At 43.5% G+C, this 20,902-nt stretch overlaps 1 protein-coding gene across 3 annotated transcripts in view; it reads right to left on the bottom strand.

Moving 5' to 3' along the window:
- SLITRK6 (SLIT and NTRK like family member 6) overlaps positions 1-8,029 on the bottom strand; it is a 62,110-nt gene extending 54,081 nt beyond the window's left edge. For 2 of the 3 annotated variants that reach the window (XM_044285466.1, XM_044285464.1), the window contains exon 1: positions 7,660-8,029. Coding sequence is in view for 1 of the 3 variants with exons in the window: in XM_044285463.1 (XP_044141398.1) it covers positions 5,865-5,896 (32 nt within the window). In the remaining 2 variants the exon portion in view is untranslated. Of the gene's footprint in view, positions 1-5,864; positions 5,923-7,659 lie in introns of all 3 variants that reach the window. The other variant, XM_044285463.1, reaches the window with a different exon arrangement.
- Between the last annotated feature and the right edge of the window lie 12,873 nt (positions 8,030-20,902).

The following is a 20,902-nucleotide window of genomic DNA, read 5'->3' as shown; positions in this document are numbered from 1 at the left end:
CAGGGCAAATCATGTCCTACGTTTTTAGAAAGTTATGAGAACATCACCATACTTTAGTGGAAAATGGTTTATACTAAATATGTAAACTGCCGTAATATTGCCCAACATGATAACATTTTTAGTTATTTATTTTAAATTATAACAAAGCAATAATAAATGGGCTAGCATATGCTGTATCTACATGCAAAATCCACCATCTAATGCAACTGAAAAACTTAGTGGTTGTCACAAGTCATTGCCATAAATCAAACATCCATGTTCTCAATCTAAGGCCGCATGCACACGACCATGGTGTGTTTTGCTGTACCAAATCGCGGATCCGCAAAACACGGATGATGTCCGTGCACGTGCCGCAATTTGTGGAACGGCATGGACAGCCTTCAAAATAAATGCCTATTCTTGTCCCCAAAGCGCGGACTAGAATAGGACATGTTATATTTTTTAGCGAGGGCCGCTGAACAGAGCAATGGATGCGGACAGCACACGGAGTTGAAGTGAATGGGTCCGCATCCGAACCGCCAAAAGGCGGCTCGGATGCCGACCCAAAAAACGGCCATGTGCATGAAGCCTAATAGGAATCATTTTCTCTGACCTTCACATTTTAGAGAAAACACTTACCTACTGTCTGCTCTATTCTTAGTACAAACTGTTTTAAAAGAAAGTGCATTACAACAGTCAAAGAAGTGAAAAATCCTTTGCTAACCCCCTGTATACAGTACAGGGTGGTCCAAAAGTATGAAAACACCTGAATAAACTGAAAACAGTGGTTGAGAACACAATCCTGTCTGTTGCAGGTTGCTAACGGAAGCCCTGCTACAAGTAGGGTTCCATAAGAACTATTACTGTGGTAGCATCATAGCTTTTAGAAGGCTCGAGGCTACTGCAATGAATTACCATTGCAGTCTATGAGAGATTCACTCTATTCCTATGATGTCCTGCTACAAGTAGGGGTTCATAAGAACTATCACTGTGGTAGCATTATAGTCTTTAGAAGGCTCGAGGCTACCACAAGGACTGAACAGCGCCCTTGATCTTGCTACAGGGGAAACATTCGGGTCCTGGGAGCGCAATTAACCACAGTATCTCAGGGTTTAAATGTCTGTGATTGGTGCTATTGCTGATGACAAACATTAGCTCTGGGTGTCTGCTGTTTAAAGCAGCAGGAACTCGGTGGCAATGACGCCCGCTCATGTTTAAAGTCCAACTTCCACCTTACATGTACAGTAGTGGTCGGGAAAGGGTTTAGTTGGGTTAGAAGACAGCAACCTGACTCATATTACTCAGGAACTTGGCTAATAGCGCTGTGTTACAATGAGGTGAGCCTTACAAATGTTGAGATTTATTTGAATTGATAGAATTCATTCAAAATATTTATTTTCTCAACCAAAGAATTAAAAATGAAGGCCAGACTAGTTTCAGTGAAATATGGTTCTATTTGTTCAAAATAAGGCCTGAGTTAGGGAGTCTGTGGTTTGTAGATGTCAGCTAGTTTTACTACTGGTTAGGCTAATTTGCATAAGGTTATATTCACATTTGCATAATTTCATACTCTTCATGTTCCAAATTTGAATAACAGAAGCATGAAGGAAAATGTGAAGATGGAACAGCCAATGCAGTTTAGAATTTTGTTTGTAACCATTGTGGGGATTTGCTCTGGTTGACAGGCTAGCAGACGCAGTATAGAGGCAATCACAAAGTCTTTAACTTAAACAGTTCGTGTTTTATTCACAAATAAGGAAAAACAAAATGACCGTTCACAGTCTTGGCGTTTGTTCACACCATGCAATGTCCATAAAACTAAATCTTCACCTGGTTAGCAGTTTTCCACCCGCAGTCCACAGCAGGCTTTAGGGGCCTGTTTTCTAGCATGCGGCTTTCAGCCCCTTAGCACGGTACAAATTCACAGGTCCCAAAATACAGAGACTCCCCAGCTTCTCTGTCAGATGGAGGATAAACCACACCCATCTGAGACTTTTGGCTGGATCATGGGGAGCAGCCACCCACCCAGCACTTTGGCTACTCCCAGTAAGAGCCGGCCCAGATCGGCTTTACAGCCGTACTAACAACAAAACAGTGTCAGTCAGCACTAGCTGGCGCTGAGGCCAGGAATCACGGTGACACATACCTTCCATCAATCACGGCCCCTTGCGCCTTCCTACACCATTGTCCCTTTAATGTATTCTAAATAGTGCATCATTTCACATTACTGATCTAGATTTAAGCTAACCACCTGTTAAAAAGGATTTCAGTTAATTCCACTATATGGAAAGTGTAACAGGAGGTACATAATGTGCAACTGCACTAAGGCCCTGGAAAAAAAAGGAGACCAGTATTAAAATTCCATGGAAGGTGGGGCGTCCAAGTGTCACAGTACTGCCCCTTATTAATTAGAATGATTCATTTAATGGCCTTGCACATATTATTTTGCCTTTCTTATATGTACCCGTTTGTTCCAGTTTAGTGACAGTGAAATGCAGCTTAGCCAAACATAGCTGATAAGAGATGTCAATGTTCTCAAGTCCAATTTACTGCTCTTCCTCTGTATGAGGATGCCAGTAATTCAGCACAGAGAAGATGTCGCACGGCAGTCTCAAATGCCACTACCCTGAGATGCAATGCATCAGTTGGGCTGAAGGACGAGTTACATAAAGTTGTGGTAACCATCTTCATCTTGTGGACAGTGTGTAATAAAAATTAATTGGGAAATTATCATCCAGGACTTTATAAACTATAAACTGAGAAAGATTACAGTTAAAATGAGAAGAAACCAGCAATTTCATAATTAATACCTGTTATATTACCGAGCCATGGAAAAGTATGTTAAAAATAGAAGAATATTATGACTATTGTTACAATATTATTTTAAATGACTATTTGACCTTATTAATTATGGATTTTGCTGCTACCTTCAGCTAGCAAATGGTGCAGTTGTATAGTTGTGACTCTTTTTCCAAGATTTATATATTGATGGCCTATCGTCATCCACCTATCGGTCTGACGACCTGCATCCCCCCGACGACCAGCAGTTTCAGAGTAGCTACAGTGCTGGAAATACACAGCTCAGTCTGTCTGTTGTGTCGTGGACAGAGAAGGTTACACAACATCCACTACACAACAGGCAGACCTCTACCTTGTTATAGCAGACCAGCAGGGGAGCGGAATATTGGACGCCCACCCCCCAATCAGATATTGATCATTTATTGTGAAGATAGGACATCAACATTATAATAACTAAAACCCCTTGATAAAATATACATGTTTTCCCCATCATTCTGCACTTAATATTTCATAATGACAAGTGAAAACAGAATGTTAGAAATGTTTGCTAATTTATTGAAAAGTAAATACTTGCATTGACATAGTACTCAGACCCATCACTCAGTACTTAGTTGAAGCATCTTTGGCAGTGATTACAGTCTCTTCTTGGGTATGATGCCACGTGGTTTTTACACCTGCATTAGGGGATTTTCTGCCATTCTCTGCAGATTGTCAAAAGCTCTGTCAGGTGTGGATGGGGTCTGTCAGTGCAAAGCCACTTTCAGGTCTCTCCAGAGATGTTTGATTGGGTTTAAGTCAGGGTTCTGGCTGGGCCACTCAGGGGCATTCACGGAGCTGTCCCTAATTCTCCCCGGTGTTGTCTTGGCTGTGTGCTCAGGGTCATTGTCTTGTTGGAAGGTAAACCTTCCACCCAGTCTGAGGTCCAGAGCACTGTGGATAGGTGTTCATTTACAATATCTCTGTACTCAGCTTTCCCTCAACCCTGACTAGTCGCCCTCAGCCCTTGCCAGTCTCCCGTCACAAATGGTGAAAAACACCTGAATAGCATTTGGAATAACCCCTCTCCCCCTGTTCTATGGAGGCAGCCAGAAAGCAGGGACTTCTAAAGCAGTGCTGATATTTCAATCTGCTGGAATTGGAATTTCAGTGTGTTGGAGGCTCATACCCTGATGGCTCCTGAATTTCCTGTTGAGGTTGTGACATCATGCACATGCACCTAGCCGTTCTGTAGCTGAAGATGGAGTGGACTGGAAGAAGGAGAAAGTCCTTTATCTGCAAGATCTCTCCTAAACTGCTTAGAACACCTTGTAGACATAGCAGCGTGTAATATAAATTAACTGAATTTGTGTTATCTACATTTTTCCAAGGCTTAGTGTCCCCTTTTAAATGTCAGAAATAATGGTTAAGATATGGACAATAACATGATGGGAATGGATAGAGTTTCCAACAAATACTATTAGTAACAATCAACATCGTTTAAACTATAATCTGTAAGTCTGCACAAGTTTCTATGGTCACGCTATTCTAATGATGCTTTAATACACCACTTGGTATAAGTTTACTTATAATCGTCTATCTTCGTGTAATATTTCCCATATTTACTGGAGACAAGCATTCAATGCTCTGCCTGGTAACGTTGATAACGATCCGTGGTCATGACCTACATTTATATGCCGCATTTAGCATGGGGACAAACAATTGGTATTATAATTGTTCTTCCCATATAGGTTTCATATTTTTGCAGCACATGCCCTGTATACACTGGGTAATGTACAGGCAAGAAGCAAGCATTTTTAAAGCTAAACAAAAGATGTGATTTCCCAGCAAATGAGCTTTTGCTAGCCTCATGGGTGGTGGCATGATTAATAGGACAATGATGGACACTTTTAAAATAGCCCTTCTAGAAAGACAGGTGCGTTCTTGAAGCAAAAAAAATAAAAAATGCAGTCACTTATTACTGCACTTTATTACACTGAGGTCCTTAGTGAACAGAACTGTCTGGATACCCTGTAAGCCACTGTTCAAGCCCTGCCTTGCATTATCAGTATATTATACAGATGGCACTATAGAGAACGGCTGAATTGTACGGTAGCCGTCATGGCACATAACAGATAGAATTTAGTGTTAGGAACCCGTCTAACTAGAGATCGCCTTGACGTGCGGCAGACGGGCTCAAAAAATTTTGTACAAAATGATTTGCCAAGCATCTCTAACTTATTAGTATAGCATTTGCAACTGTGACACAATTTTGTACTTTATTTGGTTTGCAGTGAGCTGCTGCATTGTATGTCTAGTTATAGAGAACATCTACTTCCGTATATATTTAGTATACTTTTTTCCCCAAAGGAATATTGCTCCCAAGACTCCCTCCCACTTGGGTCTCTGCAAGGAGAATTAGTTTCTTCTGATAACAGATGCCCTGAGGTTCATACACTGATGTGACGCAGGAGACTTTTTACCATATACGCAAGCTGGGAAGGGGCAGCATGAATTTTGAATAGACTTATTTTATATATTTCTATTTTGTATTGTGCCTGGTCAGACTAACAATTTTATTATACCCCCCAAGTACAGTATATAGGAAAAAAAATAATAAAAGCAGCACAGTATGGCACACATTTGATATGTTTATAAAGTATACTCCTGGTTAGCACTGGTGCCTGGCAGAGGTTTGAATCTGACCAAGGACAATATCTGCATGGAGTTTGTATGTTCTCCCTGTGTTTGGGTGGGTTTCCTTGCGGGTGCCCCGGTTTTCTCCCGCACTCCAAAATCATACTGATGGGGAACATAGATTGTGAGCCCCATTAGGGACAGCATGATTCTAATGTCTGTAAAGCGGTGCGGAATATAGTAGCGCTATATAAGTGTGTAAAATAAATACATATTGTATATATGGGTTATATAGAAGTACAGTTGTGGAGTAGTAGTACGGGTAATGTTGATCAATTCTGAGAAAGACAACTTAAATGTATAGACTTTGGCTTATCCATTAACACATGTATGCAGGGCTTCCCTAAAAGAATTACAAACCTTATCAAGTCCCCATTCATAGAAGGATTGAATGGCAAGGTTTTATCATTTACCTGATAATAATTGCTGGAATGCAGTACTTCATACATAAGGGTTGGGCAAGCTGTGATTCTAGGAGATAGGTTGTAACACATTTCCCATTAGTAACCGGATGTTCTTGGCATACTGAGGCAGACAAGTGTAAGTAATTATAGAATATTAAAAAGCCACCATAGTCGGATATGGTAATTGCTAACATATTAAAACTATTTGAAAATCTCCCGTCTAAGGAGTACAGTGCTTTCTTTCTAAATTTGCCAAACTGTCCTTTCACATTTAAGATATCAAACAGCCAACATTTAATAGGATGTCATCTAAGGGTATTTAATGGTATCACTAACACATGTTGACTCGAGGCCCTTAGTTCTGCGGATACCTACACGTTGTGTTTAACACATTAATCGCTCCTAGGTTAAATGGCTGTAAAGGATGGAATTGAAGTCTACATTAAAGTGGGAGATTTGGCGTATACGCTGGATATAAAAAGGAATAACGCGGAATAGCAGCTGAGAGCCATTACATTAGCACTCCCAGAATTGTTTACACTGCGTCCTGTACATCCTGAGAGCTTGGTTTTGGACAGCTGCTGAGCACGTTCGGCACATTTGCAGGACCTCTTAAAGTTTTTAATTAAGAAAATCTCTGATTTCAATTAATAAACCTTATCCCGGGCTTCTTTCATAACGTAACTGCAGTATCATGGAAAGATGCCATATTACACAGACCCTACCAGATGTATACAACTGTATAGGGCGGATGAACAGCATGCGGATGTTCATAGGACTGAATTAGTGCCAACTTTTAGCTCACATAGATGAAGCTTGATCAGACCTATTATTCATGCTTTCCTACCACAGACTAAGACACTGACATTTGTAGTTGCATCTTCTAATGCTGAAAGCACATTTTATAGCTCGGAACAAGTACAGATCTGTAGGGCTGATTCTCATATCCAGGTAACAGGGGAAATACAATAGGTGCAGGTAACTGAACTGGGAGGAACTGTGTATGACTAATGTCCACACCTCGCAGTCACAAAAACCAACATTCTGACATTCTGAGCTACATGAATTAACCCCGGGGGCATTTCTGTTTTTTTTCTGCATGGGAGACAAGCCCTACTTAGAATAAGTATGGGTTTTACAACTTTATTTCCATTAATATTGTCTGTGTTACCTGTCTGTTGTATCTATTCATCTATCCAATATAGCATACAAAGCAAAACTTTGTTAGATTTCTATTGTTTCTTGTCAGCGATTCACTCGGGAAACAGTAGATACATTTGGTTTTATACCCTCTAAATACCTCATAGCGTTAAACCTGTCACAACATATGGAAACCTGTATCCGCTAGACAGGTAGAGAATCTGCATAAACAGAAATCTACCATCTGAATTGCAAAGTGTTTTCTAAAACTCTAAATAGCTGCAAACAAGTGATACAATTCATTTACTAAGCTGTGCAGGCATAGCAGAGCTGGGCTGTAATTTACCTGTCTCAGAGGGTTACATGCTGGTGAGATATCTCAAGATCATGTGCGTTTATCTATACACAGGCTATAAATTACCTAATAATTGCATAATTGCTTGCCCCAACTCTAAAAGTATAGGTGAGCCTCTAAGGTTAGGTTCCCATCCAGCCCTGAGCAGGTTACTATCCTGCATCAGGTTTTGTTTCTGTATCCATGTACGAAAATAACAGAAAGTCACAAGAAACCACAAAACACAATAACTATTACAGTATAGCCAAACAGTTATTACATAACTTGGTTGTGTGCAGGGTTACCACTGATACAGGGCAAATATCTTACCTAGGAAGAGGTCAATTGGGAAGATTAGATGGCAAACAAGTCCCAACAGTCAGGCTGGTATCTGTCCTTCCTTCACAAGGGAAAACCTTGCCATCTCAAAATGAACTTTGCTGCAAGCTTGAACATATCCACAGTGAAGCCTGCAACCCAAAGAGCGAGCTGAAGGTCTCCGCGCTCTCATACAGGAGCTGATCCAGTGACATGCATCTCTGCCTTACTTAGAATGCAGAGCAGATATCCAGGCTAGCTTGAATTTACTTGATGAGCTTAACCCTTTCCAGGCAGCAGTGCAGCAAAGGAATCTTTATGACAGATCCTTCCAGGGAGCTGCAGATGTTGTGTGTGTCTGCTTCTCTAGTCTCAATCCTCTTTCTAGTCTTTCTTGTTAGCTTACATTACTATTAGTCAGATTGTTAAAAGGAGAGCAATGGGCGTCAACAATGAGATTTCTTGGCTTTGACTGAGCCTTCAAGCCCTTCCCAGTAGAAGAGGGCTTAATGTGCCAGTGTCATTTTACATACAACTCCACCTCTATATCTTTGCAAAGTCTCCCTCTCTCTGCTGCCATTCCCTTAATAATGCACACACACACACACATATATATATATATATATATATATATATATATATATGTATATATAGGAGATACCTGTCACAACCCGTCCACTGCTGGAGGAAACTGTAAAATACATGGGAAAATAATGGGCTTGTAGTAAGGTGTAGGAGTTTTCTGCAAGCTGATACACTGCAATTATCTCACATGAATTCATGTGAACGTGCAGCCTGGATTGCTATTTATACACATAAAATGTAAAAATAATGATCTCTTCTTTCTATAGGGGACTGATGTATCAGTAAGGGGCTACATTTTCCTCCAGTCGTTTTTTTAACTGCGACTGTTTTTGCCACAATCCGTTACATAACGCATAAGGGCTTTCCTGGCAAGTGCCAATTGTGTGCTTGTTCTTCGATATCTAAATGTATCATTTGTTGTCATTTTTATGCAATGGTTATCCATAAGCACTAGTTACCCGTTGAACGTTTTTTTAGCTGACAATCAAACCCCCAATATCCATATTAACAGGCAAGACGAGTGCTGTACAGAGAAAAAGAGCAAGGATCAAATTGGAGCACTTTCTTATCTGGCTTCAACTATGATAGATGGTCCTTATTTGAATCCACTTTTGATGATCCTTGACTAGGAATGAGCGAACTTCAAGTTTACAATTTTGGGTTAGGGTATATGCTGAATTGCGTTATGGATTCCGTTACCACAGACCATAATGCAAGTCTATGATGGAATGCCTTTAGAGGTATTCCATTATGCATTCCGTCATAATAGAGGTCTATGTCCTGCATAATGGATCTGTCCGTTCGTTCATTATGCTGGCCATAGACTTCTATTATGATAGAATGCATAATGGAATAACTCTAAAGGCATTCCGTTATGAAATTGCGTTATGGTCTGTGGTAACGGAATCCATAACTCAATTCAGCTTATACCTGAACTAAAATTTTAATACTTGAAGTTTGCTCATCCCTGTCCTAGACCTTATACCTTTCTCCCTTGCTTGTTAACATTTCAGTGAATATGGAGAAGGGATTTGATCACAGGTTCTCACTAGAGATGAGCGAAGTTATGAAAAATTTGATTCTGTTGCTTTTCCAAATTTCACAAAGCGCATTCCTTTGTACAGTCGTGGCCAAAAGTTTTGAGAATTACATAAATATTGTAAATTGGAAAAGTTGCTGCTTAAGTTTTTATAATAGCAATTTGCATATACTCCAGAATGTTATGACGAGTGATCAGATGAATTGCATAGTCCTTCTTTGCCATGAAAATTAACTTAATCCCCAAAAAAACCTTTCCACTGCATTTCATTGCTGTCATTAAAGGACCTGCTGAGATAATTTCAGTAATCGTCTTGTTAACTCAGGTGAGAATGTTGATGAGCACAAGGCTGGAGATCATTATGTCAGGCTGATTGGGTTAAAATGGCAGACTTGACCTGTGAAAAGGAGGGTGATGCTTGAAATCATTGTTCTGCCGGTGTTAACTATGGTGACCTGCAAAGAAACACGTGTAGCCATCATTGCGTTGCATAAAAATGGCTTCACAGGCAAGGATATTGTGGCTACTAAGATTGCACCTCAATCAACAATTTATAGGATCATCAAGAACTTCAAGGAAAGAGGTTCAATTCTTGTTAAGAAGGTTAAAATAACAGAAGAAAAAAAAAACTATCAAAAGAAAAATCTGTCTCTCCAGAACTAACTAAGCATGAATAGCTCCTAGCTGGCACAGTCTATTATCTAGCACCGAATGCAAAACATAAGCAATATAGTCCATACAACCTGATATACATAGGGCCATGTTCTCACATGTTAACAGCATCTGCTCCTTCCCCCCAGGCTGGCTTTGTCTGGGAGCAGGGCCGTCTTTAATTCAAGGCAAAAAGGGCAGTTGCCCCAGGCCCAGTTACTCCTGTGGGGCCCATGGCAGCTGGCTCTTGAGCCTTGCTGGCCACTGCCCACAAATTCAATGACATTGTCCGGAGGACCGGCAAGTGGTGAAGGCTTTGTACTCACAGCACAGCCAACAGCAGGAGGATGCAGATCGCGCTGGAGGAGAGGAGCAGCGGCATCCATGAGCAGGTGAGGTAAGTGTTTTTATTTTATATTTATGAGGCTGATGGACACTTCCGAAGGCTGGTGAGAAGCACTGGAGGCTGATGGAGAGGCTACTGGGGGCTGATGAGAGGCTGCTGGGGCTGATGAGAAGCTACTGGCGGCTGATAAGTGGCTACTGGGGGCTGCTATAAGTCTAATGGGGCTGCTGAGGCTAATGGGGGCTGCTATGAGGCTAATGGGGGCTGATATAAGGCTATTGGGGGCTGATATGAGGCTACTGGGGGCTAATGAGAGGCATAGGGCTCTTATCTGAGGTCTGATTGGGGGTCTGATCTGAGGTCTTATTGGGGTCTTATTAACATTGGGGATCTTATTGGGGCTGTTAGCTGAGGTCTGATTAACATTGGAGGTCTTATTGGTGGTCTGACCTGATGTATAATGAAAAATATCTTTTTCTGATTGTCCCCCTCTAAAATCTGTGTACATCCTAACCTGTATTGTTAGGCATTGCCTTTGATGATCTATGACTAGATTTGATTGTGTTGTGACATTCGCTGTACTGCGCTACATGCAATATGGTGATCTTTACTGCTTGTCTAATAAAAAGAGATTTCAAACAAACAAATCTAGGTGTGTCTTATGGGGCGAAAAATATGGTACTTGCTTGCTCCTCCCCCCGACTTCCTCTGCCCTTTGCGTGCGCCGCGCGCCGTGACGTCACATGGAGGCACTGCAACGGTAGGGTGATCCGAGCCCCGATCTCCTTCCTGAACTCCAGAGTGGTGTCCACTTCCAGCCCTGAGCCTAGCTGCCCAGAGCCTGCTGGAGTCTTCAGAACTGTAATTATTATAAGTAATATATTACTTGTTTTATGTAAGTAAGGGTTCTGGGTGGTTGAAGGAGGGGTGGATGGAGGGGTTAGTAAGACAGTACTATCTGCATATTGTAAAAAAAAAAAAAAAAATGAATCTGCTAAATACTAAGCATTTGTGCTTTTTGTTTAGAATAATGATACAGCCATTTTATTTGATACTTTTGTGCTGATTCTTTTTTTCTCTCTATATTGAGGGACACTATAGTCACCAGAACCACAACAGCTAAACGTAGTAGTTCTGGTGTCTATAGCATGTCTCTGCAAGCTTTTTAATGTAAACATTTCCTTTTCAGAAAAAAAGGCAGTATTTACATTACTGCCAAGGAACACCTCTAGTGGCCAGATGCTAGGGTGTGGGAACCTGGGATCCAGGAGGCCCAAGTAAATTCTTGCCCAGGGTACAATCAATATTAAAGACGGCCCTGTCTGGGAGGCTCATATATCCCTTAGACCGAATGCATACGGCCGTGAGCGCTCCGTGGTATCTTGGCCTGGATTCCTGCTGACAGCAGGAGCGCACAGCATCATTGGTTGCTATGACGCCAGTAGCTTCATGCCGCCGCTGCACTACAGTAATACACTCGTATAGATTATACGAGTGTATTACTGTAGTGCAGCGGCGGCATGAAGCGCACTGCCTCATAGCAACCAATGACGCCGTGCGCTCCTGCTCTCAGCAGGAATCCAGGCCGGGATACCACGGACTGCTCACGGCCATGGAACATGGCCATGTGCATTCGGCCTTATAGCGCCTACCCAAGTGGCTCCTAATAAACCAGCACAAAATGATAAATAGATGAAGTCTACCATTCTCTCTCCCAATCCAGGCCCTATTAACAGGTTTTGACCAAAACCTAATGCAGATAAGTATCTCTGTCTCTTTGAAACTATGTACCTGATTGCCTAAGACAGAGGAAGCTACAAATCTAGGAGAAATGTAGATTCCATCTACAACTTTTCCACCTGGTCTCTCATACAACCCCCATCCCCACCACCTTTGTTTCAACGTAGTAGCTGGAACACATCTGGTCACACAGCAATGAACTCAGGAAAAGGACCTGCATCTCCCATTTGGGCCACTGGCCTATGTTTCATAGTAAATCTGTACCTTTGCGATGCCAAAAATCATCTTGTGACCCTTATATGTTACTCTTTATTTTTACACATGCATTTAAGAGGCATGATTTGTGACCAAAGGTGTGCCTGCAATATAGGCAGACTATGCAACTGCTACAGGGGCTGTCGGGAGGGGGGCCTCATAGAACTTTCTCTTCTCTGCAGTTTCACACAGCTGCCACAAGGGGGAGCACAATACAAATAGCTCATATATTAGATGTATAATTCTCTACTCACTGAGCTCCCCCTAGTGGTGACTACAGGCAGCGAGCTAACCTTGTAATAGAAGAGAAGCAGGAGATTTATCAATGTATTTATACCAGTTTCCTGGTGTAAATGCATTGAGACATATGGTGTTTAGAATGAGAGACACACATTTGGAGCAAAAGTTCCACTTTTTCCACCATAAAAGTTGGATAAAGTGGGTGAAGCCAAAGTCAACTTTTTTTTATTTATTTTTTTAAATACCGTTTGCATTTAATTAAATTGTCTTCCACTTGATTTGTCATAAGTGTGGGGTGTTACACACATTGTACATTCCGTGGGGGTGACTGACACATGTACACTGGGAAACTACATAGTGGGCCCATACAAAGTTTTTTATTGGGCCTTATAAAATCTGTGTACACACTGTTTGTGGCCAATCCACATTGATGGCAAGGTTTTAATGGCATAGTGCCTCAACAATCCCCCAGTAATTTTAGGGCACTCTTTCAAAAAAGAAAAAAGATAATTCTCAGGGTTATTCAGTTTCTGACTCAAAATACAGTACTAGGTTTTCTTCACCATTTTGAATCTGGGAAAGTACTTCCACCATACCAGCAACAGATGTATCAGGTGTAGAAAATATATAAAATATTTATATATACAATATATATATAGTGTTGAAAAAATTGGACTGCACTCCAAGCGTATCCTCAAAAAAATGTGTTTATTCACCCATATATGGCAAAGCGACGTTTCGGCTCCAACTGAGCCTTTCTCAAGCGCTTGAGAAAGGCTCAGTTGGAGCCGAAACGTCGCTTTGCCATATATGGGTGAATAAACACATTTTTTTGAGGATACGCTTGGAGTGCAGTCCAATTTTTTCAACTCTACGATTGGGTAAGCACCTGCTGCCATACTTGGACTCTGCACCCATTTTGTACGTTAGGTGGTGCCGCCTGTGGTTTTTCTTTTTCAATATATATATATATATATATATATATATATATATATATATATATTTAATCTGGGGTGATCAATACTAGTTGAGGATTGTCCAACCTTGGCTATCCACTTAACCATGTTAAAGTCTTTCCCTTTGGTCAAGTCTGGCAAAGGAACTGCAATATTTGGAAAACCTTCTATGGTACCGTGTAATTCCCAAGAAAGCACACAATTACTTTTTGTTGACAGGATGCTGCCAATCTTAAAGGGCTTCAATCGTATTTATTTGTGACAATAGAATTCCTCAATTACTTCAAGGTCCAACATTTTCCTGACCTTTTCACAAATAAATCCTCTCCTTACCCCTGGTATTCTGTGTGGTGTCCAGTGATGGCCAGTTTGCATTGTTCGCCCGCGAACACATGCGGGCTGCCATCTTTTCTCACAAGTCTGGCGAGGCACAGGTGAGCCCTTACCTGTGCCTGTGCGCGAGCCGGTCTGAAATCAAATGCGGTCAATGGGAACAGGCAGTTCCGGGAACAGCACGATGAAGGCCCCCGGTGGCTGTTCTCAGAACTGCCTGCTCCCGGTGACCGCATTTTATTTCAGACCTGCTCACGGCACAAGTAAGGGCTTACCTGTGCCTCGCCGGACTTGTGAGAAAAGATGGCAGCCCGCATGTGTTCGCTGGCCATCACTGGTAGTGTCAGTTTAACTTGTTCACCAGGTTCAGTAAGGCCTCTTTTCCACTGGCGTGTGCGCCCCGTGGTCATGCTGCAGCCTGCAGAATGCAGGCCACAATGCACAAGCACAGTCCGTGGGGCAGCCGCAGCGGATCGCGGACCCATTCACTTGAATGGGTCTGCGATCCGGCCGTTCCGCAAAAAGATGTTCTATCTTTTTGTGGAACGGAAGTACGGGACGAAACCCTTCCGTAGGGTTCCGTTCCGTGCTTCCGTTCCGGACCATTTTGCATCTCCGGATTTGTGGACCGATTGAAGTGAATGGGTCCGCATCCATGAAGCGGAATGCCCACGGAATGGCATCCATGTATTGTGGATCTGCAAATGTGGTCCGCAATATGGCAACGGGGCGCACACACCCGTGGGAAAGAGGCCTAATAGTGTGGTGTGACATGGGATTTCTAAGAGAAAAATCCTTGTTTTTAACGGAAAAATGTCTTTCATGTGTCTTTTGTATGTTTGACAGGGTGTCATGTACCGTACTATTACTTCTGGCAACAAGGACAAATTACAGCCTACTGTACTCTAATTGATATGGGGTGTACTGTATATAGCTAGATAGTGCCTGTCTTTGCATAGTTTTATTAGATTGATAGGATACATTTGCTTAGGCTTCCTGTCCCTGGTTGGCAAATTTTGTGACTTCAAAGGGACCTTGCCAGAAATGTATTTTTAATGGTTGGTATGTGGACAAGAGCCCTGTCACCTGGTACAAAAGTACAGAATATGGCATTGTAGTTATACTTTTATACTTTGTTTGGCCTCCTGAGCCTGACTCATTTGTTCTCTTACAATGGATCTTACTGCTGAGATTCTGCCTTGCATTTGTGAAATGTGTTCTATGGCAGTTTTTAACTCTAGATTCTCTCTGCCAGGTTTCTTTGGGTATATCTAAAATCCCCCCGGGATGCCAACCATATAGCAGTTGTTACGAGCAGAGGTTGTGGATCCTCTCGGTCAGCTGATAGTGGACTAGAAATGAGCCCAATATTGCTGACTCCCAGAGCCAGGACACTCGTGTTTATACCAGTCACCCAGAAAGCAGCTACCTGCAGGAGTGTGTACAAAGTCCAACAAATGCAGAGGAACGGAGCAGATTACCTTTACTGGCAGAAGGTGGACACAAGTCACTTGATACAAAGGCAAAACAAAGTTCAGAGTTATACGGTATGCTAACTCAGGCGGACTCATAGTGCAAGGTCAGAGGTCCAGATAAACTTACAGATGATGGCAGGAAGAATCGTAGTCAGGCAATGCAGGGGTCAATAGTCCAGGTAATCCAAGAAGCAGATGGCAGGCAGAATTGTAGTCAAGAAATGCAGGGGTCAATGCTGGAGGCAGACAGGCAGGGAAGGTCAGAGTTAATCAGTGAAAGTCCTGAACACAGCAGGGCAGAGCAGCAGGAAGCTTCAGCAGAGGTTATCAGGTATAACAACCACACTTGGGCACTTCATGGTCAGTGAAGCTACCCTAAATGGCAGTAACTCCACCTCCGGGCAGGGACAGTAATCATGAATTGTGCTTCCCTATCCTATAACAAAGGGAGAGGTGCACGCGCGTGTACTATAGCGCACAAGATGAGACCTGGCAGAGAGGGCGCATGCGGCGATATGCTGGCGGGTGCCTCATTTGCCTGTGATTTAGGTCAGAGCTGGGAGCCACGGTACTGCTGTGTGTAGATGGCAGTCTGCCACACTGTGGTGAGGCCATGGACCCAATACTGACAGCAGTTCAAAAGGAGAGGCACCCCACAAATTGCAAACATAAAGTAAGGAAGGAGAAATCCATTTTTTTCTCACCTTTATTCACTACCTTCTTTAGCATGGCTTTCAACGTTTTATTAAACCTCTCTACCAGACCATCAGTCTGTGGACGGTAGACTAATGTACGTAGCTGGGTGACTGAACAATTTACACAATTCCTTGATGACAAGATACATAAAGGGTCTGTAAGGATCTCTGTTTGAATTCCCACCCAACTGGACACGTGCAACAACTCTTTAGCTATGGTCATAGATGAACAGTACACAACGGTATCGCTTCAGGATAGTGAGTGGCTTAACCCATAATTACTAAAATACTGTATGTTAGTGACCTTAGGCAGATTGTACAATAGGCTTTTTTCTCAAATGGCACTTCAAAAAGGCCTCATTCACAGCACTGTATGTATTTTGCTGTCCACAAATTGCCGATCCACAAAATACCGATGCCGTCCCTGCTCCATTTGCATTTTTTGCTGACTCATTGACCCATTTGCGGTCTGCATTTTATGGTTAAGAATGTTATAAGCAATGTACTTTTTGTGGAACGGGCATACAGATGCGGAAAACACACAGATCATCGGTGCGCCTTCCACATCCATATGTACGTTCCACAAAAATATAGAATATGTCAGCAAAATGCTGACCATGGACCCTTTTAAGGGGCATTTGTCAGCAGATTTGTACCTATGAAACTGGTTGACTTGTGCCTGGCAGCTGAAGGCATCTGTGTTCATCCCATGTTAATATGTACTTTCATTGCTCAGAAAAAATATATTAAAATGAGGCTATAGGAGCAACAGAGGTGTTGCTGTTACTCCTAGAGACTCTGCTCTCACTGTGACACCCTTTGCACTTTGATTGACAGGGAAAAAAATGTAAAAGTGATCACATTATTATGACCACCAGCTAATAACCACAGTAACGGGCTGGGAGTGACTCAATAAGGTCCTGGTAGGTTGTCACAGCTATGTGGAGCCATGCTGACTGCAATGGATCCTACAGCTGCTGGAGGGTACGTGGGGGTTGATCCATACAGTGAACACCACAATTAAGATGGTATTTCAGATGCTCAATTGGGTTCAATTCTGGGGAATTAGTGGGCCAGGATAATACTTTGAAGTCTTGATCGTACTCTTCAAACCAATGTCAGACATTTCTACATGTGTGATGTTTCCCTTTGTCTTGCTGGAAGTTCTCATCCATGCCAGGAAAGACAATCAGCATGTATGGGTCTATTTGACCTGCAAGGATGGATTCATACGAAATTAGTTCAGAGTGCCTTCCACATATATGAGTGGGCACAGAGAATTTGACACAAACATTCCCCAGACCATAACGCCACCACCCCGGCTTGTGTTCTTCCAGCAATCGTTGTGTGGTTTTTGTTCTCTGTTTTTCACCTGAAACACCAATGTCCATCTGTTTGAAGCACAAAATGTGACTCATCTGGGTAGGCAACTCGTTGCCAATCAGTGGAGGTTCAATTCCAATATTGCAGCCTTTTCTGCTGATTCAACTCTTCTCTGTGCAGTTTCAGAAATACTGTCACTCTTGACCTGAAAGCCAATAATCATCCCTTTAGGCAACTCTGATAAATTGCCCCTTTTAACCATGACAGCACCAAGGGGGGTTATGTGTGCAGACAATTAATTGTACACCTTATATACCCACCAAGCTAGCTCATGAAATGTGACTTCCTTCATGAGATATGGATGGGTGTAGTAGTTGTTTGTACTCATGGTTCTGAAACCCCCAAGAGCTTGCATGCAGTTATGGAAATGGCACACTTGTTCTTTCCTTCAGGCACATTCCACTTCTGAACTGTGAGTATAAACTACACTCATCCGGTCACTCACTTACACCTATGCCTCTATGGCCCAGTCGCTGCACATATTTGACATCACAAACAGGATCAAATCCTCTGTGCCTTACAAGAGACTGTAAGTTGCAAACCTTTACTCTGCATGTATGTGTGAAAGAAACTTTGCCTGAGTGTCACAAAAACACTGCTTGTTGTAGCTTATCATCAACTTTATTGTTCTGCAAGATTGTCTGGCACAAGAACTTATGCTGGTCATCTGCAAGATCTGTTATACATATGTGCAATAATCTTTATTGAACATATTGGACTTTGTGTGTCACTATCACCACTTGCTGTCAGTGAATTAACTTGTGCAATACAAATTGCCACTGACCAGCCCACAAGGGGTTAACTGTGCATTTCTGCTGCATCATTGCTATGTTGAATTCCCTGCTAACATCAAGAAAACTAAGGTGCCACCCCTTCCTTAAAGCAGGAAAATAATTGTTTGCTGCTCCAACGTAGACTTTGCATTGTGCCTCCCAGTGTCTGCACTGACCTGCTGCTGGCAGAAGAGCAGTGAACACCTTCCTAATACAAGTGATTGCCCCATGCTTGTGAGGCACAAGGAGTAGTGGTGTCATTATTAGTGGTGGCTATGGCTTCCTAAGAGACACTGAGATGGGAGCAGACCTGTTCATTAGTTGGACGTCTATCAAGCACTCCTACCTACCTGGTAGAGGTGGAGTATGCCTGCGTTAAAGGCCAAGAGGGCCATACACCACTGCAGTCACTCAGCCGTCCCGCATTGCCATCCCATCTGGCCCTGAGAGATGGGAGAAAGAAGAAATCCCTGGTTCCATTTGCCAAGCTTATTGGCTGCTTGACACTACGAAGGGCCTATGCTATGGGCCTATCTCTGCTCCAGGATTAAGAGTGCAACGGGCCCACGGGTTCAGCGTCTAGGGTATCCCTCTCCCCTTAGGAGGTTTCTATGAAATATGTCCCTTTTATAGAGCAAGTAAACGTGACACAAGCAGCAGAAGCTCAAGGCTCCCTTTGTAGATGGTAATGTTGGTACCCAGAGATAGGATTGCTAGAGTGGTGCAGGGTGGCCTACAGTCTCTGTAGATGCTATCTACACGTGTGACAGTGTTCCTACATGGATATCCGTGGAACCCAGACTTGATGTGGTCCGAAGCATTGCAAAAGGGGTAGGTGAATTTGGATGGTGGACGAGTAGAATAAATGGAGTCCAGACTTTGTAGTAATTGTAACGGATCTCCTGGCACCCCGACCGGGTACCTCCATTGATAGATGCTCCTAGTGCTTTCCGAGGACTCCAAGCACTCCACTTGACACCGTACGCACTACAGACCCCACGAACCACCAAAGCTTGGTTGGGGTCTCACCGTCCTCCACCCACGCTGGACCCAAGACCGGGCTTCCACTTCCAGTGGGTGAACCTCTCCTACAGCCAGAGATCAGGAACAGCTCTTACAAGAGCTAGTAGTTATGCCAGGGGAGTATAGCAAATCTTCAGCGTATAGCAATCCCCCAGTGTTGATCAGTTATCCAAACACCAGCCTCAACATGATGAAGGATAAAACAGGAACTCTTTATTGAGGGCTACCCGCCCGTATTTATGCAGGTCCCTATCTGGTGGCCACGCCCCTAGGGGACCAGAAGGGAGACTGTGAGACAGGACAGATATGTAGCAATTCAGGGTACACAGACACAACACATCCCCACAATGCATCATAGTTTCCACCTCTCTGCCCTGGCGACACCCGAGGAGCAATTCAATTATCTCTCAGGACAAAAGGAAATCGCCAATACACATGTGGGGACAACAGGACAGACATAACCATTTAAACACACAATGGGACAATGGCACAATGGGACAATAGAAACACACCCAGCATATTCCTCCCCTCTGTCTAGGAGACAATTGAGTCAATTTCTGTATCACCCAACTATCTCCTAAGCTGAAAAGTTACACCTCTCATAAATTGCCACAACTTTGTGAGCCTACATTGTACATACACATAACCCACATCAACCCAACCAGTATAACTTGGGGACAAACCCATCCAAAATTCACTTGAATAGGTTCAGGGGTTTTAAAAGTTAGTAAAAATGTCTCAAAGGGCCATAATCCTGGGCCAGGAGGCTGGCAAACAGCCCCCTCCAAAACACTGTGGCGAGGTTGGTTTTGTCACACATCTCCCCCTCCCAGGGAAGACTAACCAGATACCTGACCTCACGGTCAGTACCTGAGTTAGTCTGGCAGTCCAACCACAACCCAATACTGGACCTGTTGAATCTTGGGGCCTGGCTCTGTTCTGTATGTCCCCAGCTGTTGAGTGGGCATCTGCGACTCCTTGCTTCCTTGTGGTTCTCTAGCTTGGATCTGTAGGTACTTGGTGGGCCGAGGCCGACTGCGCTCTGCCCCGTTGCCAGCTCTTCCGCTGGGGTAGCCTTTGGGAAGTCCATCTCTGGAGAAGAGGATAGGGGAGGGCAGAGGCCGACTGCGCTCTGCCCAGATGCCAGCTCTTCCACTGGGATGTGGTCAGGGAATCCTATCCCCAGGACCTTGTTGCAGATCGGCTGTGGAGAGGAGGAATCACTTACCTCCTCCTCCTGGCATTCCTGTAGGGTTGGTGGGGGATCTGAACCGTCCGTCCAGCATCCCGGTAGGCCTGGTGCAGAGACCGCGGTCCCATCTGCACCATCGGAGTTAGGGGTGCTGTCCCCCTGTGGTTGGGGAGAGAGACCGGTTGTCTCCTCTCCCTTCAAAGTACACTGCCGCTGGGGAATGGAGACAATGCTCTCCTCTCCCTGCAAAACATACTGCCGCTGGGTGGCAGGACCAACTGTCCCTACTCCCTGAACCTCCTGCTGCCGTTGGGGATTTGGGCTGACTGCCCAGCATCCCTGTAGGGCTGGTGGAGAAATCTCGGTCCCATCTCCACCTGCCATATGGGTTTCCCCCCAGGACCAGTCTATGAGGTCCTCTACCTCTGTAGCTGTTACTGAAGCAGGGGATACTACAGTCGGGTCCTCCCAGTACACCTCCACAATATCCTCCCAGCTGAAGGGCTCTGGACCTGGGTCTGACACTCTGCTCTCTCGCTGAGCCCTCTCAATGGAGTGGAAGAGATCTC

Source organism: Bufo gargarizans, chromosome 3, assembly GCF_014858855.1.
Source record: "Bufo gargarizans isolate SCDJY-AF-19 chromosome 3, ASM1485885v1, whole genome shotgun sequence".
NCBI lineage: Eukaryota > Metazoa > Chordata > Amphibia > Anura > Bufonidae > Bufo > Bufo gargarizans.
The sequence above is the reverse complement of the archived record's forward strand: the minus strand, read 5'-3'. Positions and strand labels throughout refer to the sequence as shown.